This window comes from Lepidothrix coronata, unplaced genomic scaffold (genome assembly GCF_001604755.1).
Source record: "Lepidothrix coronata isolate B3197 unplaced genomic scaffold, Lepidothrix_coronata-1.0 Scaffold91, whole genome shotgun sequence".
Taxonomy (NCBI): Eukaryota; Metazoa; Chordata; class Aves; order Passeriformes; family Pipridae; genus Lepidothrix; species Lepidothrix coronata.
Window position 1 is genome coordinate 1,135,562 of NW_016690271.1, and position 21,892 is coordinate 1,157,453.

At 54.9% G+C, this 21,892-nt stretch overlaps 1 protein-coding gene across 1 annotated transcript in view; it reads left to right on the plus strand.

Moving 5' to 3' along the window:
- The first annotated feature begins 42 nt into the window (after positions 1 to 42).
- The window catches only part of DOC2B (double C2 domain beta), a 32,732-nt gene continuing 10,882 nt past the window's right edge, over positions 43 to 21,892 (plus strand). Inside the window, exons 1-4 of the mRNA XM_017821704.1 lie at positions 43 to 580; positions 11,339 to 11,418; positions 17,010 to 17,084; positions 20,168 to 20,277. Coding sequence (XP_017677193.1) covers positions 250 to 580; positions 11,339 to 11,418; positions 17,010 to 17,084; positions 20,168 to 20,277 — 596 coding nt within the window. The 5' untranslated portion in view covers positions 43 to 249. The remainder of the gene's footprint in view (positions 581 to 11,338; positions 11,419 to 17,009; positions 17,085 to 20,167; positions 20,278 to 21,892) is intronic.

Genomic DNA, 21,892 nt, shown 5'->3' on the forward strand with positions numbered 1-21,892 from the left:
TCTTATCCGTCTCTGTGTCTCGCTCATTTATTCACAGGCAGCGCTGGCAGGATCAGGGGCTGTGCGAGCGCCAGGGCAGGCGGCAGCAGCATGTGTGCGGTGTCTGGGGCTCAGGGCGCGAGAACCACGTAAGGTGCCCACCGGAGCCTCCCTCCTCATCCGCCTCCGCAGCCCCCGGCAAAAACTTCACGGCTCCCCCACGCACGGTCCGGGCTTCTCCGGAGGGGCTTGGCACCGACAGCCGCATGCATGACACTCCGAAAAGGAGAGAAAATGACCATAAGTATCCAGGAGCACATGGCTATTGACGTCTGCCCCGGCCCCATCAAACCCATCAAGCAGATCTCCGACTACTTCCCCCGCTTCCCCCGCGGGCTCCCCGCCGCCGTCGGCCGCAGCAGTGCCCTGCGCCCCGCGGTCAGCCAGCCCTCTGTGAGCCCCGCCGAGGGACCCCGGGAAGATGATGAGGACGTGGACCAGCTTTTTGGAGCGTATGGCACGACGCCCGCCGAGCAGCCGGCCAAGAGCCAAGCGCCCGAGGAGGTGGTGGACCCCGAGGGCTACGAGTCCGACGACTGCAGTAAGTTCCTAAGTTTCCACGGGAGTTTGCTGGGTGCTGAGGGCAAGGGTGGGTCTTAGGGCTGGTTCCCCATCTTGGTGCCTGAGTCGCGTGCCCTTCCCGGCTGCCAGCCATGCTGCCCATCCCTGGGATCACACTGCAGCAGTGAGAAGTCCCCAGCTTTAGCTGGGAAGGCTGTTATGGCACTGTTTGGGGGTGGAAGGGGGCCCTGGGAGTGTCCCTGCTGCAGCCAGGCTGGCCGCTGAACCCAAACTAGGGAAGTCTCCCAAGAGCCACCAGTTGCTGTGCTTTTGCTGTTGTGGTTGGTGCACTTCTCTGCCTCGTCCCTGCTCGGCTCTGTGCCTCTGAAGGCTGCCAGCTGGGCTCAGACCCTTCGGTTAATCCACCTCGGTGGTGCAGGCTGCTCCAGCCACCCTGCTGATGAGCTGGCGATACGCTCCAGCATCGCCCGGCTCCACATCGGGGAGATTTGTTTGGAATGACATCCACCCTGGAGAGCTCTGCCCTCTCCCTCGGCAAACTCTGACATGTCATTCCTCCATTCCTCGCCCTCCAGCTGCAGGCAGAGCCCTGCAGGAGACCAGCAGGGGCTTTGGAGCAGAAGGCTTTGGTTCTGGTAGATGCAGGTGCTTGCAGCAAGGGTTAACCCCTCCCCACCCAAAACGTCCTTCCCACCCGGCGCGGTGGAGCTTGCAGGCTGCAAGGCAGCTGCTGCCTGGCTCTGCCAGCCGCGGTGACTGGGATAATACGATTTCCCTTGGAGTTGGATAAAACCCAAGGGCTCGATTCAGCCCAACCTTCAGGGGCCAGATCCTGCGAGGGGCTGAGCACAAAGTTTGAAGCCGGGAGGTGCCAAGGAAGGGAGTGGGTGCTGCTGAGCAGTGCTGCGTGCTCGTCCTGGGGGAAGGAGAGGCTGAGCTGTTTACGGCCCAGCGCCGGGCAGGCGGTGGCTTTTTCCTGTGCAGAATGTCACAGCCCTGCCTCGGCCTCGCTGCCGGGCTCTGGGCTGGCCTGGGCTACTGTCATCTGTGCCAGACCCTGCAGCGTGACCTCAAGGAGGGCTGTGCTGCTGCAGGGTGGCACAGCCATCCCTGTGCCCCCCTCTGCCTGCTGACCACCAGCTACAGCCCCAGGAGAGGCTGGGAATTGTGTGCCAGCCCCAGACCGATGCTCCCTTTCTCCCCATGCCGGTGTCAGGGTCATGCTCTCTGGAGAGGCGAGAGCCTCGGCGCTCCCGGGGAGAATATCTCTGCTAAGCCGCGTTTGTCCGAGCCGGGCAGTTAGTGGTGACTTTAACCGGATTTGGGTGTTATTTGCTGCTCTAATTATTAGATCGTCTTTGCTCACTGTGGCAGTAGAAATGGGAGCAACCGGGCTGCAGGGCCAGGGGTGTGTGTGGGAGCCGAAGCACTCGGGGCCCCAGAGTGTGGTGTTTTCTCCAGGTGACTCGCATGGAAATAGCCCAGGGTGCTGCATTCTGCATTTTTCCGCCGGCAGTGCTGGCTGGAAGAGGCTCGGCTTCGTGCCGGGGGCGGGCGGGTGTTTCTCTCACCCCGGCTGGTGTTAGGAAGAGTGTTTGTTGCAGCGTAACAGGTGTCAGGCAAACTGCCGAGGCTCTTTTGCCAGATGTGGTGGGTTTTCGGCTGGTGAAAGCACATCAGTGCCAGGAGCAGAGTGGGGAGGTGGGACTGCTGGTGTCACATCTCTGGGGACAGCACAGGGTGGTCCCAGCCACCCTCAGGACACTGGTTGGCATAAATGTGCAGGATGAGACTGTCACTCCCCCATGTTTAGCAGCCAAGTTGTAAAGCCAGACAAGAGCTCCTTGTCCCAGTTTCCCAGCTGGGGAGCTGGGAGGGGATTCGTGCAGCCTGACTCGAGCCATCAGCTACGCTGGGGAGTGTTGTTCAGCTCCCCCACATCCCTGGAGGGTGATTCAGGGCTGCTGCATTAGTCACCTGCACTAAATTTCCCCTGGAGAACCTGTGTCTGCCTGTACATCAGGGCAGCACTGGGGTTTCGGTGGTGCCAGTCCCTTTGCGTGTCACACAGGGTTCAGGGAGGTGACTGAGGTCTCAGGGGATGGTGGTGTCGGATCTGGGTGCAGCACTCACAAATCAAGGTGTTGCTGGGCAGTGGCACGTCTTGCCTCACTCCCCACAGATACTCCCAGCTCAGCCCCAGAGAGGTGCAGGGAGAGGGATTTTGCCATGGCAGGGTCCATCTGGAGGAGGAGGAGAGCTCCTTCCCAATTGTCCCACCTGCCTGCGGGTTTCCCTCCTCCAACACCAAGCGATGTTGCTGCTGGCTGGGTGAATGGGAGGAGGAGAGCTGCCCCTACCTGGAGAAATGCAGCATTTGTCTGAGTTTCCCCAGGCTCGTTCCTGCCTGGAGTTGCTGCTCTGGGCTGGTTTCTGGGTTTGCAGCAGCAGCAGCCTGTTAGGTGCCACGGATGGGTTGCTCTGTCACTGCCGCCGTGCAGGGCGGCATCGGCAGGGGCTGGACCGGAGCTGCCATCCCTGGAAAACCTTCGGCACCCCAGCAGGGCTGTGGGGAGAGAGCAGAGTAGGTTCCACCTGGCCCTGCTGCGGCTCACCTGGGCTGGTACCCTGCATCCCATTCCTTAATCCTTTGCTGAGTTGTGCTCCAGATGCCATCAGCAATTCTTGGAGTGCCTACGGAGCCAGTGGGAGCTGCCTTCTTCCGGATGGTGCAACCCCAGAGCAGCGCAGCCCTGGGAGAAGCATCAGTGTCAGCTCCCATCCAAGCAGGGTGGCCTGACCCAGGGGTTTGGCATCTGCAGGGAGCAGGGACATGTTGGGGGGCAGATGCGTGTGCGTGCATGGTGTTGGTGCTTTGGAAAATTAAGAATCCCCAGGCTGCAAGAGGCAGGTAGGATTGCTCCAGAGATGGGCAGGGACCCGGCTGAGGCAGGAGGACAGATGGTACTAGTTCATGGGAGGCTGATGCAGAAGCTCAGGCTGATGGCTCTGGGACACCTTTCAACCAGCCTGTTGAATGCAGTGAGTGGCAGGGAGCAGGCAGGGCCAGGGAACAAACACAGCAGATAATGAGTGGAGACATCTGGGCTGGCTCTGGGACTACTGAGAACTGCATGGAGCCAGCTCTTCCCATCAGACCTGCCAACAGTGCTGCTTGAGGATTTGCAGGGTTGTGGTGGGCACCTGCTTCCATCCCAGGACCCTTGGGAGACCCTGGGAGAAGGACTCATCACTGCCCTGCGCCTCCTCCATCCTCCATCTGCAGGGATGCTCTGGGACCAGAGCTCAGGCTGTACAGGACTCTCTTCCTGCAGTGGGTTTGTCCCCAGTGGAGCTGCTGAGGAGGTGGAATGAGACAGGAGAGGTGGGAAGTGTGTATTTGGTGAGAAAGGTGATTTGATGCTGTTGGACCAGAATTAGCATCTGCTGTGAGCTGAGAGGACCAGCCAGGATTTGGGGCTGGGAAGGGGGGGATTCACTCCTGCTGCCTCGGGACACTTGGCTGTCATCTCGTCTTTGGTTCCCCTGGCTGGTGACCGGTGAGAGCAGCAGTCCCGGCCCCTGGGGTCCCCAACCACCAGAGATGCTTCCCACCCATTTGGGCAGCACACTACCAGGGAAACTTGGTTTGCAAGGAAAATAAGCAAATGCCAGCTAGATGGCAATGTGCCACCTGCAAGGAGCTGGCTCTCACCTCCCATCTTCCCCGATTTCACCCAAATTGCTGCCCCTTCACTGCCCGCACTTCCCCCTCCACAGCACCAGTGTGAATTTGTACCTGATGGGCTTTTAAAGGTCTCTCAAATCCCTGCACGAGCAGCGCAGAGGTGGAGACGCCGTCCCTGTGAGGGAGCACCGCTGGGGCTTCTGTCACGGGGGACAGCGCTGGAGGGAGCAGCCATCCTCCTGTAACAGGCAAGCAAGCTTCCAGCCCTTGCAGAAATGCCCCGTTCCCCTGAGCTGCTGTTTGGCTTTGGAAAGAGGCTGTGGTCACACTGGAATTTTCTCCCTCCTCCGTATGCGTTTGGCTCTGGATTTTCCAATGGGAACACAGCCTGAGGGCAGGGAGCTGCAGTGGGAGCTGGAAGAGCTGCCCCATACTGTTCCTGCCAGCGCTCCAGGGCTGTTCATATATGCACAAACCCAGCCAATTCCATGGCATGCCCAGTTGTTATTCACGGAGGATCAGGCTCGTGAGCAGGCTCCGGAGCTGCAGCAGCATGGAAACGACTTCTCCAAAGTACAGCTGAGAGGCCAGTCCTGGTGGCGGCGGCTCGTGACGCCTGCTGAGAGCAGTGCCACGCAAGTTATTTAGGAAGACTCTTATTTTGAGCAAAGATAATTAGGCAGGCAAAGCCGTCATGGAGATATTAATTACTGCTTGCTCAAAGACGTAAAGAGGAACATCTTAAGGGGTGCAGGGTTGCAAGTCACCTGGCAGTGCTTTTGGCCAGACAGGGGGGAGGGAGAGGAGACGGCGAGGGGAAATGTGCACTGGAACGGGGAGGATATTTACTTCTGAAACGCGGCTCCTTAGCATATGCTGCCACTGCTATTTATAAGCTTTGAATCGTCTTTTCAATCCAGAGAAGGCCAAAAGAAGTATTTTTTTTTACTCAGGAAACTAAACAAACCACCGCTGATTTCGGCAGAGCCTGGAGCGTGGCTTTGCCCACCAGACCACAACCCGAGCTGCCAGTGCCAAAGGAACGTGTGTGGGCACTGGGCAGTGTGGAACCAAGGTCTGAGGGCATCGAGGAGCTTGTAGCCTTCCCAAGGGAGACATGGGATGTTAACTAGGATGACTCCTGTCTGGTTTCTTGCAGGATAGGTGGGTATAGGGAAGGTGCTGGTGTGGGGCGAGCTCTCACGCTTTCCTGCTGGCCCCCCCTTCAGTGGTTCAGGTGGAGGCTGCACATCGTGTGTTCCTGATCCCCCAACGAGCCTTCAGCCCCTGGAGATGCCTGTTCCCAAGGAGTGACCATGGGCAGGGACACCCTGAAGTGCTGAAGAGGAACACAGGGCACCTGGTGAGGCTGGCACACGAGGGTGAGCAGGCTCTGTGGGGGCATCCCTCCCGCAGCAGCGATGGAAGCAGCATATGGGCCGTGGCCTCCGGCACCTCCGCTAATGAAGGAGCCACACGGCTGCTGGTTAATGAGGGGCCCTCCCGCTGCCTCCTCCCCACCAGCCTGCCCGGCCCTTCACCTTCCGTGGTTCCAGGGTGCAGGAGGAGACACAGAGCCCGGCTGGAAAAGGGAACTGACACCCCTTACTCCACCATGCTGGAGCTCAAGGGGGTTCCCAGATCTTTCATCTTTGTATTTAACAGCAAAGGCAATTTTGGGGGGTTGTTAATTGCAAGACTGTATTTCATTAAAGGAAGAGAGAGGGAGAGATTTTGAAGGCCATCTCTAAATTGAAATTGCTGAAAGTCTAATTGCTGCTGACATCAGGGACCATTTAGTGCTGTAAAACATAATTGCATCTCTGAACTGTTCTGAGCAGATAAGTGTTCCTCTGAACACTCCTCCTGGAGAAGACAGAAGAGCTGATGAGCATCCATCAACCAACCTCGCGAGGAAGCAGCTCCCTGCTCCAGAGCTTACCAGGGGCTGGTGCTGTGTCTCCAAAATGAAGAAATATTAATTGCTGTAGATTTTAAGTGAGAAACCCACGGTCAGGCAGGGAGCAGTTGCAAGAAAGGAAAGTTGTGCTTTGTTCTCATTCCTGATCCTATTGAATTCAGCCACATCTGTAGATCTCCTGAGGAAGGAAAGTCTCCTGCCTGTGTGCTGGGTCTGGTCCCTGCTGGGTTTTTCTGTAGGAGTGAGGATGTCCTGCCTTGCCTGCAGCAGCAGATCACAGTTCTATGATGCAGCCAGTTGGCACCACGTGGTCCAGGACTCACAGGAATGTCTGAGTCCCAACATGCTGTGCTGCCCCCGGGGCATGTCCCAAAACCTCCCACAGGATGCATTTTCATGGAATAGCCCCTGGCAGAACTTTCAGAAGTGTCCCATTTTCACCTGCTTTCACCACCTTCCCTGGCTGATGCTGAATCCCGTGGCTGGAGGATCATGCCAGAGGTCAGTGCTGCCATCAGACCTGGGGGTTTGCAGCCTGCAGCTCTTCAGCTGAGCACCTTGTGGGATCCATCCCTGACTCTACCAAGGCACGTGAGTCACAAGCAGCACCCCAAGCAGGTCTGTGCATGGACCAGGAATGCTGTGGATGCTGGATGAGCTCAGCCTCAGCTGCAGGAGGCTGCAGGATCTGATGGTGCTGTTTTCCAGGGATAGCCCTGGAGGGTTTTAGGGGCTCAGGGAGTCAATCCTCAAGCTGCCCCAGCACTGTCTGCCTGCACTGCCCCATCGTGAGCCTCTGGACCAGGTCAAGGCACTGTCATTCTCAAGGAGGCAGGAGCACACAGAGCCACCCACCAAAATGCTCTTCAGCAGTCCTGCTTGGAAATGGCAGGAGATAATTTCTGTTCCTCCTGAGGAGTCATTTACCAACATTTTACATGGGGCTGTAAGTGCACAGAATTACTTACTGCCTTTCAGGACCTTTAAAATTATCTCTATTGCAGGGGAAAATTAAAGCAATGGAAGAATAGGGACCTATCTTTTATAGTGCATTAAAAAATACCCAGTCTGAAGGTTACTGAACCTATGCTTTCTGTAAGGGAGAGCTAATCCAGACAATCCCCAGCAGTCTTTTTACTGCTCCACTCTGATCTCCCTGGCACAAAATCCATGAGCAGATTATCTTGGGAGCAGCAATGCTGATAAGCAGAGGGACTTAAGGCTTTTGGACTTCTTTTTAATTAGTTCTATAGTGGGTTTTTTGTGTGCACACCTCAATTTCTCTTAGTGTGGAGCTCTGCTGTGAAAGCTTCCCTGACTTGGGAAGGTAAGGAGCGCACTCCGTCATCGCTTCGCACCTCCACGGGCTTTGCTGAAGCTCACAGGTCTGTTCTGCAAGTCTCGGGGTCTCTTCCATGTCTTGACCATCCCTTGGGCTGAGAAACTCTTCTCCTTGGAGCATCCCAGGCTGCAGAGGGGGCGGATCCCGGCGTGGACCAGGCGAGGGCAACGGCGCCTGCAAAGACAGGGGGCTGGGGAAGGGAGCGGAGCAGGGATTTATCACCACGTTTTGCCTTTCATCCCGCAGGTATAAATAGAAGCTCCTCCAGCCTCCCCGTCACCCTGGGCGCTGATGGGAAATGTCAGCAATAAACAATTTCTGCCGACTCCACCGGCCAGGGCGGTGCTGCTGCTGCGGCCGTGCCGGGACACTGCGCTGCCCGCGGGCTCCGGCCGCGCTCGCCGCGTCCCCCGGCTGAGCCCGCGGACACATCTGCTGGTTCTGCTGCCCTCTGATAGTTTTGTGGCCCACTGAATTAATCAAAACGCCCAAAGGTCAGTGGGAGAGGAGGCCGCGTTCCCGCGCAAGTCAGATTTATTTTTCTTTTTAGAGCCTGTGTTAAACGCCAGGCCCTGGCCAGCGTCTTCCCATCAATCTCTCCCAATTCATGGAGAGAAGAGAGGGTCAGAACCTCCTAATGAGTTCAGCTTTCCTAATGGTTATTTTATCATTGGAGCAGAATAATTGTAATAATAATGATACATCCTGCCTGCTGTCTGGAGAGCACCAAGCTGCCTTTGTAGTGCCTGACAAAGACATTTATTTATATTTTTTATTTGCAGCCTGTGTGATTAGAGGGCAGTGTTTAGAATAGCCCAGTCGAGTTAAATAATCCTGGTAACAGCACTTTGAGTCTAGTTGCCGCCCTTTTCTTTTTTGGGTACTTGCTCCCTTAATTAAGAGCACAATCGAGTTGCATCTCTCGTGGGAGGGGGAAAGCAATCAAAACAGGGGGATTCAGCTGCATTGCAAAGGTTTTGGGCCCAATCTTGCCAGCTGGGGAGGCAGAACTCCCACAGCCAGGGCTGGATGCGCTGCCAGAGGTTTGCAGGAGGGGTGGGAGCGGTGGCTGGTGCTGGTGTGGTGGTGTTGGCTTGCCTGACCGCTGGCTCAGCGTGCTGCCCGCTCCAGGAGTGCAGGGTTGTGGTCCCGTGGGAGTTTACAGGGAGCTGCTGTGGGGTGCAGGGGTGGCTCCCACCCCCGGTGCAGCTGGAGGTCTTCTGCCACCTCCTCAGCCCCTGAGCAGCTCGAGCACCAGCCTTTGTCTCTGCCTTCACTGCTGTGCTGGATCCATCGCCTGGATGTGCCTCCCCTGGAGGTAACAGAGGTTGCAGGGCTGTGGCCGTGTCCTGGATGTGTCCAGTGTGTCCTGGGCATCCTCTGGGTCCTGGCTCTGGTGGCAGCACTACTCTTGGCTCCATGGTAGCACCTTGGCTGCCAAACCCGAAGTTTGCCTGACCGCTTTTGTCATCTCCATACGGCCACGTTTTTAAGCAATTAGCTCATGTTCTGCTGGTGTTTCCACATCCCTCTGCTAAAGGCAGATCTTTCCTTGGTTATCAAGATCACTACTAACAAGAAAAAAAACCTATGTGGAGGAAAACCCCTTCAGAACTGGAAGAGAGCTGGGGCTGGAGCCTGGCAGGGCTGGGGGAACTCTGCACCCCTATCCATGCCCTCCCAGCTCCTGGCAGCTCCAAGAGGAATGGGAACTGCTCAAGGTTTGCTTATGGACTGCCAGCACTGGGAGCAGGACCTGAGTCCCCACCTGCAAAACAAGCACCTCCTGCTTGTTACGGTGATTTTAGGCTTTGCTTGCCTTGCAGGAGCGGGGCCCCCCTGCTGCCCTCGCCCCTGGGGCAGGCTGGGGCTTTGTCAGTATTTCCTGGCCAAAGTCTGTTTTCGTGCCAGGCTTTTAATTTGTTTTATAAATTGCCAAATCCAGCAGGCTGAGCCGCGGGCCCCCTCCTGTGATAAAAATAAAATAACAGCTTGAACCCGGGAGGGCCGAGCGGTGGGGCTGGCAGGAAGCGCTGATTAAAGGGCAGGTGGAAATGATGAGGCTCCGAAACCGGAGGCTTCATCTTCCGCTCTTGAGTGAAAAATGCAGATTTTGTGAAGTTTTGCTGACTTGGCTTTCACCCTTGTGCTGTGGAGCCTCACACTTCACCCACTGCCATCCGTGAGCTCCCTGTCTCTAAGCACAGGCAGGGACATCCGGGGACTGCTGCGCCTTCCTCCCTGTGGGATGAGGAGCGGTTTTGGGTGGGAATTGCTCTGGAAATGCCTGTTTGGGCCGAACCCAGAGATGACTCAGAATTTGCAGCAGGTTTGGCCTCACCCTGTATGGCTTCCATCTTCCCCTGGCAGGTAAACCCCCACTGATTTGTGACTTACCCAGACCAGCAGCTAATGTGCCATGAAATTGCTCCAGAGCGAGGGGGGTACATTATTCTGTCAGAAAATCTCTTTGGGTGTTTATTCTGTTTTGAACTCAAGATATTTGCTCTGGAGCAATGATTTTTCTTTTGCTAGCAGGCAAATCTGTAGCTCATTTGCCTTTGGGCTGGGAGATCACTGTGAAATTGCAGCAGGAACGTTTCGGTCCCATGAATATCTGCCTCCTCCGTGGGTGCCTTGCTGCTGTCAATGCTGGGGGGGGGGAAAAAGGACCTTATTTCCTGCCATAAAGTTTGTCCAACTTTCACCCCCCCTGCCTGGCAGCAGACCCTGCTTTGATATTAAGCAAAACTGTTCTGGTTTTTATTTTGGATTTTTTTTTCATGCTCTGAATGCGGCGGGAAGGTGCAGTTACCTTGGAAACAGCGGTGGGATGCTGTTTGGTGGCAGGGCAGCGCTCAGGCAGACCCCTTTTGGGAAGGTGGGCATGGAAAAGTGGGGGTTGCTGGGTCCAGAGCCACCCTGGAAGTTCAAGGCTGGTGGCAGGTGAAGCTGAGCCAGCGAAGATGCTGCTCCATGTCCAAGCTTTGGCGTGCAAATAAGGTCTGGGAGCCTTGGAAAAGGTTAAGCCATGTTTTTGGAAAGCTTGTCTTTTTAAAGCTTTTTCTCTGCTTTGGATTAGCACGACTTGCTCAGATCATTCAAAGGGAAAGAATTTCTTAAATCAAATGTACTTTTGCTGCTGAGGCTCTCCTGGTTTTGTTCCGGTCTCCTGCCCTGTCCCCGTGTCCCATCCCAGGAGATGCCCCGTGCTGCCGTTCCTGGGTTGTGGATGCCGTAACGGAACACTGCTCCCATTAAAAGCTGTTGGTGTTTTTCATTTTAACCATAAAAGTGTTTCCATCCCTCCCTGGGTTTAATTTACAGTTTGCAGCCAGATTGGAGCTGGGAAGGGATCCCATTGGTGGCTCATTTGTTTGAAGGTGTCAGTGTACAAATACATGTTCTGGGAATGCCAGCGGCGCTGGAGCAGGGGGGACGTGTCAACAGTGGGTCTCTTCTGTGTCCCAGCCATGCCTGGATCTTCCCAGAGAAGAGCCTTCAGTACCTGGGGGACAGAAGGCTGCTGGCTGCAATGGGGCTGCTGTGGGATTGGGGAGGGACCCACGTGAAAGCCCACAGAGGCAAAGCTGGGCGGGCTGCATCCATTGATCCTGCTTGGTCCTCTCCCAGGACTGTGCCAGCCCCACCAGCCAATGTAGGGATGGCCACCAGCTGGAAACAAGGGCTCACATGAGGATGCTTATGTTTTATAATGTTTGTAGCCATTTCTGTAGCATCTTCATGCACTCCTTTTGCTCTCAGAGAGAGAAAAGGCAGCGTTGGCTGGGCCACACAGGCTAACAGAATCTTCTCTCCTTCACAGCCACGCTGGGGACGCTGGATTTCAGCTTGCTCTACGATCAAGAGAACAACGCTCTCCACTGCACCATCAATAAAGCCAAGGTATGGCTCAGGGCGTGGGAACAGGGAGGACTGACTGTGCCTGGAGGTGGGAAACTTTTTCCTTCCGTATGGGGCCACCCAGGTGCTGCAGCTGTGCCAAAAGTGCCAAAAGCTGCAAATGTGGCGGTGTCTGTGAAGCAGCTATTCCTCTGCCAGCTCCACTTCTATCCCAACACCCAGTGCCTCTGCCCTCTCCTTCCCCTCCAGCCCTGCCTTTCAGGGCGTTTCCAGCAGTACAGAGACGGCTGCTCTTCCCCTTTGAAGAGATCCTTGCAGCTATTGATGCTTTTTAGAGCAGCCCCTCCCGATGTTGTTATTTACTTGACGGCTGTGACCGGCTGTCAGTTTATAAATGGCTCTTTTAAATGCCGCTAATCACGGCCACAAAGTGCTGTGCCTCAGCGCCTTTGCCGTCTGCGTGATTGAAGCAATTAGGGGCTTTTTGCACATTTTGGAGCAGAAACAGATAACTGAGGTCCTGATTCTGCCTCCAGGCCCGTGGGTGCTGCTGGGTTCCTCTCTGCTTCACCCAGCATGAGGACCAGAGCAGTGAGGGTACCAGATCACCATGGCGGTGGTGAGCTGGGAGGAGAAGACCTAAATCCCTGCAGATCTTGGGAAAGTGTGGAGGGTTTTTACAGCAGGCAGGAGAACGGGCTGTGACCTGAGCCCCAGAGGATCAGGCCATGCTATTTGCCTTCATAGGATGCATGTTTGCAGCCCCCACCCTGGCACCTGCTGTGCTGGGTGCTGGCCCTGGGCGCTGAGAATGCACATCCCCACCCAGGGTTCTCCAAGACTCCAGCACCAAAGCTTGGCTTTGGGGATGAGCACGGAAACATCTGCCCTGGCAGCTCTAGAGCTGCTCCTGGCTGGGGGCAAGTGCAGCACCCGCAGCTCCTGGGCAGGACTGCTGGGGCAGGGCTGGGGCAGACAGTGGGGTTTGTTTCCCTCCCTGTTGCCTGTGAATTCTCTGGCAGCCTCTGGGTCAGGCTTCCCTTGGCGCACTCGGGAGCAGTGCCAAGGAGGAGATTTCTAATTGTGTTTGGAGTGGGAGGAAGGAGACCTGTGAGCGGCAAGTGATAGATTTCACATCAGCAAGAGCAAGGGCAGGGCTGGCAAAGGAGAGCCCTGCCGTGCCCACCTGGCTCTGTCAGGAATAGTGGTGGCTGATTCCACCCCACAGGACTGGGGGTACCCCTGCACCTCCCCTGGCCACGGGGTGGGCAGAGCCCTCCTCGCCACCCTGACATTCAAGCACTCGAGTCCTGTTCATTTCCATTCTGCTCTCATTCTCCCATTTTTCTCTTTTATTTACATTGCCATCTGCTCGCTCTCATTTCATCTCTCGCCTGGGGAAAGCTGCCAAAACTTGACTACAGAAAGGTAAGGGCCAGGCCCCGGCTGCCGTCGGTGGGAGCCGGCGCCGGCTGTGTAGATGTTACAAGTAGTGCTGTAGAAGAGGAGATGGGCGAGTGCCAGGGCTGCACACACGAGCCCAGCAGTGCTGGGACGTGCATTGCCCTTGCACCTGGGCTGGGTGTCCCGGGTACCTGTCTCGGCCCTCTGGGGAAGGTGCCCTCAGGATACATCCAACTCCTGCAGCTCCTGGAGCCTCAGCTGCTGCCAGCAGCCGTTAAAACCTGGACTATTTCAGCCATGTGAGACATGTTTTTCTTTCTCTCCGATAACCCCAAACAACCCCTCTCTCTCCCTTTAGATCTCTTTGCTTCTCTCCATTTATTTTAGTCTCCAGCACTTTTCTATCTGCTGATGTCCCTCACGAGTCCCGTTATCGGTTCCTGGGGAGCAGGGAGAGGGGAGCAGGCTCTTGGAGGCACCGGCAGCAGGTTCAATCCAACCTGTTGTGCTCCACCACCAATTTCCTGCGCTGCAACCATCAGCTGCTGTACTTTGCACGAGGCTGGGATAGTCACTCCATGTGGGAATTTACCCTGGTGCTGTGCCTGGGGACATCTGAGATGCTCCTCGGTGTAGGTTCACAGCAGGATCTGTGAGATGCTGGCAGTTTCCAGGCAGACACTGTGCCACCTTCTGGACCCTGTGCTGGCAGGAGCACAGGATCAGGTAGGATAAGGTGGGATCAGGTAGGATCAGGCAGTGTGGCCACCTCACACTAATGGCTCTCAGTGCTGGCAGTAGCCCTGCCAAACACTGCCTGTCACACTTCAGGCATGGCTGAACTCAGACACCTTGCAGCTCAGCTGGGATCAATAGGAGAATAAATCAGGGCATTATGGGGGCTCACTCCTGGACTGTGGGAACAGCCATGTGCCCAGCTGGCAGGAGGGCTCTCCCCACTCATCTCCTGCCCTGCACAGACCCTGTGTACTCCCCCGGGGTTGTGCTGATCTGTACTGTCATGAGTGGGAAAGGGCTGGGATGCTCTGGGCATCACCCCCTCCTAGAAAATGGGGTGGAGAAGGGTTCAGTGAATGTGCAGGCACCCAGGCTGCTCAGTCCTACAAAGCCCGACCTGCTCCATGGAGCAAGAGGATAACCTGCTATAGGGGGATCACAGAATCATAGGACCTATGGGATCTGTAAAGGTGTGTGGCAGCACAGACACGATGGGCTGTGCTACCCTGTAGCTTCATTGGTCTCCTGCTTTCAGGAGGCAGATGCCCAGGATAAGCCTCAAGGGGGTGTATGGCAGTGGTGAAGGAGCTCCTGGCCCCAGGCAGGCCATACCAGGCAGCTGCTGCCCGTGGGAGCATCCTTGGGCTGCTCTCCCTGTGCCGCTGGCCAGAAAACACCCGGGAGTTTCCACCCTGCCGAGCATTTGGAAGCTCCCTCCCTCCCAACAGAAGTGAGTGCTGGAGGTCTCAGCAGTAATGCACTGAGCATTACTTATGGATTGAGTCATAAATATTTATCACTGCAGGGAAATTCCGGAAGCTGTGTGTCTCCTCTGGGCTGCTGGGGGGGGACGCACAGTTTGCCCCGTTTCGGAATGGGATGCCTTGGCCTGGGAGGTGTCCAGGCTGGTTTTTGGGCAGCGGGGATCCTGCTCAGCAGGTAGGCAGCTTGTTGTGGGGTGAATGATGGAATGAATCCATCTCCTGTGATTGCTGCGTGCCTCCAGCGTGGCGTTAATCGGCAGCCCGATTAGCCCAACTTGTAATTAAATCCTATTGATTAGCTAAATGTCACTGGCACGGAGAGCAGCTGGCAGAGGCTGGGATGCAGGGAGCTGGAGGTCTCCGTAGGATTGCAGCAGAGATTTTGGGGTTGGGCAGAGGAAGGGAAAAGATGAAACTCAGTCTCCTCTCCATCGCCTGTGCCACGATGCACAGCACCATAAATCAGTCCCAGCAGCAGGATTGGGTGGAGCCAGGGAGGTGCCCTGGATGGATCCAGGGGGAGGCTCTGCTTCCATATATGAGCCTTGTTGCTCTTCTCTGCCTCTCAGCTCTCTTGGAGCAGCTTTAGGTTGGCAGTCCCTCCACACAGGTACTGATCACCCTGTGGGTTGTCCCTGTGGGAGGGATGAGCTCCCACGGGAGCAGCTTTGCAGGGCAGAGCCCTGTTAAATTCAGTTGTGTGCTACACACGTATCAAGTGACATGGGAGGGAGGTAGACGTGACATTAGGAGCTATTTTCCAGGCTCCTGTCACTCCATCTTCCATAGCACATCTATTAAAAAAGCCTTTAATAGCCTCCTCAGAAGGTAATTTAATTGAGCTGAATTGATGGGTGAATTACAGAGCTGCCTGTCTTTCTCCATCCATTTTCATGGGAATCTGCTTGCTTGTTTCTGATTTCATTTGCTGTGCAGCACTGGGCAGGTGGGCACCTCTGACTGGGGAGGCTGGAGAGAGCCTGGGTCTCTGTGAGTGGACTGTGTAGGTGATCCCTTCTGGAGTCTGGGGACAATCCAGCCCATTCCTGCCCTGTCTGCCCATGGAGCCACAGCCAATACCACCACCTTCCTCCCAGTATCTGCTGGGGCAGGAACATCACCCACAGGCTGCAGTTAAAGCAGGGACATTTCACCTCCATTCGCTGCTGGTATTTTTGTCCTTTTGGCTCTGCTTTAGAAGCAAAATCCTCTTTCCTGAGCACCATTTGGCCTCCCTTGCCCCAGGGCAGCTTGCTTGTCTCTGAAGCAGAGCCCTTGTCTCTGAAGCAGAAGCTTTGCTCCAAATCAGAGACATTCCCAAGGTCAGGAACATCCTGCACCCTTGGCCAGGTTATGCAGCTCAGTGTGGGGGAACACGACAGGGCATCCCAAGAAGCTGCTGTGGCTCTGTGGGTTAGGCTGGGTGAGTTCTTCCATACATGTGAAATAGGAAAGCGATTTCCCTCATTGATTTGCCCAAATCCAGGCCTTAATGATTAGATTTCCACTGCACACAGCCGTTCCAGCAGCAGTCCATACAAATGCTTTCCTGCCAGGTGGATCCCTGGCAGCTGCACAGACTCATTATCCAGACAGTGAGTACTCTCCTTATCACAAAAAGGGTGTGAAAAGTCTTTAGCACCACCCAGCCTGATCTCCATGCCCAGTTAGGAGTCAGGGTTGGATGGATACTTGTGCAGAGAAACCCTCCTCTGATCCAGGCACAGAATTGCCTTCAGCCAGCCCAGCAATAACTCCTGCAGGGATCCCACAGCCAGGCTGGAAACAATCCAAGGACTTCCACGATGGAGCCATTCTCATTTCTGCTTAGGACTGGTGAAAATTAGGCTCCATTTTTCATGCTCCTGAGTTGCTTCCTTGCCCTGTGGAGTCTGTTTCCATGCAGTCTGTGCAGTTATGGCTTTGGGCTGGGTTTGTGCATCGCCCTTGGATAATTTTCAGGTTGTTTAGAAGAGGCACAGAGGCACAGCTTGTGTCCTCCCTCTTCCCAAAGCAAGATCAGCTCCAGAGCATTGCTATAACAGACGTGATCCACGTCATCCTTTAAGAGCTGTGAGGGTGTTGTGTAAAATCCATCAGGAATGGCTGCAGCGAGTATTTCCTTGTGTCTGTGCTCTGGTGCCCCCAGATTTCCTTGCAAACACCACAGCATTCAACTGGCACCAGCCTCCCACTGGCCTGAAGCAGTTCTTCCTTCAGCTGTGCCTTAATAACACGGAGTAGGTAGGTGCTATCACACCCTCTGGGAGCGCTTAGAAGTAGCACCACAACAGCAGAGGTGTGTGTTTGCTCATAAGCAATTATTAAATGACAAAACCCTGTAATTTCAAACCTCAGAAGTCACTGTGCTGATTTGCTTAACCCCCAAATTAATTGTGATGAGGATGGCAGAGTCAGGCTGCTGGGAGAGCAGCGGTGCCTGGTGGCCGATGCCAAGAGCAGGTGAGGAGCTTCCCACTTCCCACAGCCCCTCCTTGGCTCCACAGATGGCGTTGGAATGCTGAGCGTGTGTGGATTTGCTGCCCGGCCTGGATCCTGCAGCAGCCACGCTCCCCTCCATCCCCAATCCTGAGGAAATGCAATTACTCCCTGGACCAGCCATATCCCAGGGAAACAGGCATTGGTGGATGGGCTCAGTGAAGCCACCCTTCCTGCCCAGCATCCTGCTGTTATCCTGACTCCTGCTTTTTGCTGTTCCCTCTCCAGGGCCTGAAGCCAATGGACCATAATGGGTTGGCTGATCCATACGTCAAGTTGCACTTGCTTCCCGGAGCCAGTAAGGTGAGACACCTTTTCACTTCTCCTTCTCTTCCTGGGGCTGTGCCTTTTCCTTGGAAATTAGACTCAGGAGGTTCCCCAAGGAGAAGCTCCTCACCCAGGGGCTGCTGCAGCCAGGCCTCGAGCCTCCTGCCCATCTCTTGAGTAAAAAGTCCTTAGAGAGAGCAGGAGGTAAGAACTGGGGCTAAATCCATCCTCATGGAGTAGAAAATACCTTTCTGGGAAACCACTGCCTGGGAGTCAGGTGCCATCCCTGACTCCTCATCTTGGGAGCAGGGGATGCAAATGCTGCTCTCCAGGAGCCCCTGGGAAGCACTGAGTGAAACAATCTGAAGCTATAAACAAACCAGACCCTTTTAATTTTTATTTTTTTTTGTCCTGTTTCTTTTACATTTTAAACCCCTCAGATCATAATAAAACAGAGTATAAATCATAAGGGAAATATTTCCATCTCCTTAGGTTCAGCGCTTGCTGGAGAGAAGAGTAATTAAAGATATTGATGTGTAGTGAGAGCTTGGTGTAACTGATGGGGATGTGGAATTTAAATGCTAAACGTGTGTGTTATGAATATTAATTGAACTCCTATTCTACACAAAAGGAAAGACCTTTTTTGGGGAGGTATATTTACTTGTTACGGTTCAGTTGAATTAATTCATAATGTTCAGGGCGGTAGAGGGAGTTTTTAACCACATTTCAAGTTCCGCTGGAATTAGGAGAGCCGGGAGCGCTTTCATCAGCGATATTATCTGTCATTTCCATGTTTTGCAAATGCATTGATTAGCATTTCTGCTGGAGGTGGTGGAGAGTGGAGAGGCAGGAGGGGAGCGCTGAGCTGAGGGTAGTGCAGGAGCTGCAGACTCCACAAGCCCGGAGCGGCCGTGGGGGGACCCTCTCCTTGCCCCCACATTCCAAACAGCACTGTCCGGATCTGCCCTGGGAGAGGTGAGCAGGTCTGGGGGGATCACGGGTGTGTCCTGGGCTGGATGTTCCTGTACAGGTGTTCCAGCAGCAGGACTGTCCCTGAGTTCCTCGGGTGTTCCTGTCCCAGTCTTGGGCTCTCAGCCACCTGTGGCAGAGCTGTGGGAAGCAGGGCTGGAATTCATTCCCCATGCAGAGCTGGAATTCATTCCCTATTAAACCTTCCATGTGAGCTGGTTACTGACTACTGAGTCATTCCAGATGGGAGAAAAAGGCATTCCCAGAGCTCAGCTCCTCTGATCTAATTCATGTCCCTTGCCCAGGGCAGCGTTAGCTGCTGGGTGATGCCCATCATGTCACCCCTGTGCCTAACCCCACTTTCCCTCCTGACTCCCAGAGCCCCAGCCCCAGGATGTGTTACCCACAGGTCTGAGCAGGCAGTGAGTGCCCTGCTGTCCTTGTCACCCTTCAGCAGGCTTTAGACTCCCTGTCTGATACGTATCCTGCTGCTTGGGCTGGAGCCTGGCATGGTGGCCGCGATATCACCGAGAAATGAGGTAAAATAGATGTGAGATGGAACCTGGTACAATAAAGTGCCTCGATTGAAGCAACTTTACAAAGTCAGGAAAGATTTAAGGCAAACAAGGTATTAAATCAAAGGCGACAGGAGGCCATAAATGAGAGCACCTGCCTGCAGTCCCCTTCAGTTTGCATCACTCTGTCGTTGGGCACGTGGGGATGGACTCAGCAAGGCTGGTGCCTGTGCACAGCCAGGCTGGCAGCTTCTCCTCCTGCAAACCAGCTCCTGCCTGAGTGATAGAAAAGCCATTGGCATTGCAGGGCTTTAGATGCTGCTCCTAATTGAGACCCTGCCCCTGCATCCTGCTCAGCTCATGGAGCATCCTGCCTTGCTCCAGGGGTATCCTCCTCCTAACCTGGCACTGGGTGTTTTGCAGCTCCACAGCTCTGGACAGGGCATGGGTTGGTTTCAGAGTCAGAAATGGCTTTGGAAATGCAAGTGAGAGCACAGCACAAACTCCAGAGGCGTTCTCCATCTCTGAGGGATCAAACCCAGAGCAAGCAGCTGCTTTGCACAACACACTGGGAGTGAGCCATCCCTCAACAGTTCTGCTGCACTGGCAGCTCCAACTGGTGGCCACCTCCAGCTGATCTGGAAGAGGTTGTGTGGTTGGGGTGCTTTTGGTTTGGGAAGGACATGACAACAAAGTGACCCCCCTCGTGCTGCAAGAACGAATTTCCTTCTTCACCCCGGGCTTTGCATCCCACTCACATTCAGCTCAGGGCTGGTGAACCCCAGGTGGGGAATGTAGCAGCTTCCCATAAAGACCCACAAGATGAGGTGTTGATGTCCTGAGAGTTCCTTATGCCCAGCAGCAGCTGAGGCAGGGATTGAGCTGTCTGACACCTAATTAGAGGGAAAATTGCTGCTCTGCCAGGCTGTGCCAGGCTGGGGGCTGGTGAGGAAGCCCCATCTGCAGCCTCAGACCTTTGCTCCTGCTCTCCCCCTGCCCCAACAGAAACAGGGATCTCAGGGAGTAAGGAGATTAATGTCCCCTGGGCTGGGGAGTGGGTGTGTGCCAGGATGCCCCACCAATGCCAGGAACACAAGCCTTGCTGTCCCTGTCCTCCCACTCTGCAGAGCTGCGGCGCTGGAAGGAGTTGCTGGTGCTGACAAAACGCGTATCAAGGAAGTTATTTTGAGTCAGGCAGGATCGGGAGCTGTGCTGGGAGTGGGAATGCAAACAAACAGCCAGAACAGCAAATTGGTATTTTTTAATGAACCTGAAAAGGCTTTTTTTCTTTCCCCTCTCTCGCTTTCTTCTACTGCATAAATGAAATCCACGTCCCCGCTCTGTGCTCTGCCAAGGTTCCCATTTTGCTGGCTGTTTCCAGGATGTGGGATGTGGGGTTGGATTGCTTGGTAAATCAGTGAGTTGCTGTGTCTCTGTCCCTCTGGTTATTGCTGCAGTTGGGGTGGACTTGGGCCACCCCATGGAGGACTGGCCAGGTTACAGTGCTCGGGCAGAAGGGCAACAGCACCCGTTGCCCCTTCATCTCCAAACTGGGCTTCCTTTTCTCCCCACTCCCTGCCCAAATGACCTCCTGGGGCTGATTCCCACCGACCACAACCTCCTTTGCTCTTCCAGGCGAATAAGCTGAGAACCAAAACGCTGCGCAACACTTTGAACCCGACCTGGAACGAGACACTCACCTACTACGGCATCACCGACGAGGACATGATCCGCAAGACCCTGCGGTAGGGCCCGGGGGGTGAGGGGGTGCTGAGCCCAGTGCTGGGGGGACACAGCCCTGCCCCACAGGAGAGTCCTGGTGCTGCTCACAGCAGAGCAGGGCAGAGTTCTCACCCACCAAAGCCAAAACCTGTGCATGTGCTCTGCACAATCCGTCACCCCCTCGGTGACCAACGCGTGATTTACAGGCAGCTTGGGCTGGAATAACCAGTGAGGGGCACGTTCCTGCTTTGTCATTAACTTCATAACTCACTGGCTGGCTCCTGCCTGCAGAGGAGGTGGTGGTGTTTGGGTTTAACCTCTTTGTGCCCAGCTCTCACGGGCACATCTTAAGGCTTTGTGGTCTTGTCTTGCTGAGAAAATCTCCCCAGGGAAGTTCTAGGGCCCTTTCGAGGCCGAGCTTTTTGGAAGAAAGCTGGAGGCATCTGTGAATTATTGTCAAACTAAACAAAGAGTGTTTGTATTTATTCTATGATTTATATTCTGTTGGTTTGGTTCAGTCTCTGTGCATTCAGCATCTCCCAGGGGCTGGGAGAGGTTGTGTGGGGCTGGAGGTGGGCAGGGGTGGGGTGAGGTTGGAAGTGATGCTCTGCAGGGAGCAGACGGCTGTGAATGCAAAGATTTTTGTCTTGGCCTCTGTCCTGCCTGGGTGAGGGCAGGGAGTGACACAGATCCTGAGGACAGATTCTGCTCAGGGGGGGTGCTGGGCATCCTCAGCTGCTCCATCACTGCACTGATCTGGGACTGTGCTGCAGGATTTGCTGTAAAATCTGCTGTCAAACAAAGGAGGATTTTGCCTCCTGCTCCAAGGACTCAGGGCTTTGCCAGCTCCGTGGCTGGAATCTCACCCTCCTCATTTGCAGGTGCCCTGGGAGTTTGTGATTTTCCCCATGACAGGAGCACAAAGCTGCCTTATTAAAGGTCCTGCTCAGAGGTGAACCAGAGCAGAGCCCACCTGTTGTCTGCGATGTGCATAGAGATGGGAAATTCAGTGCCATGGATTATTATTTCACTTGGAAAACATTAGTCATGCTGGAAGTGCTGCAGGCTGATGGGGCTGGAAAGCCTCTGGTTTGTTATTATTATTGGTGGGTATTTTTTCACTCCGGGCTTTGAAGTTTTCAGCCTCCTCAAGCGTGGAAATCAGTTTGTAGGGAGACGCTCGGCTGAGTTGTTTGCTGGAAGGCAACAGGGAGCAGGAGGACTCGACCCCCACCTTTTCAGGGCCCTGGGAGCTGCTTCTCCCTGGGAAATGGCTGTGATCCTGGAGGCAGCAGGGAGGTGTGAGGTGTCCAGTGGCTGGGGGGATGTGCAGAGCTGGATTTGCCCTCCTCCCCATAGAAATCCAGTGTTAGCACATCCCATTCCTGCCTGCCAGCCTGGGTGCTGTGGAGCTTCACAGGGGGATTCCTGACAAGGCTGGTTAATGGCAAATTAACCCAAGGCAGCTCCAAAGGCTCCTTTCCAGGGAGCTGAGGGAAACCTATGGCCCAAAGAATTCTTCTGCTAAAACAAAACTTCTGAGCACCATGGCCTCATCTCTTATCTTGTGTGGGGAACCCAGAGCCTAAAATTCAAGAGCTCTTCATTTTTCTTAAGAGCAATTCCCCAGCCCCCTTT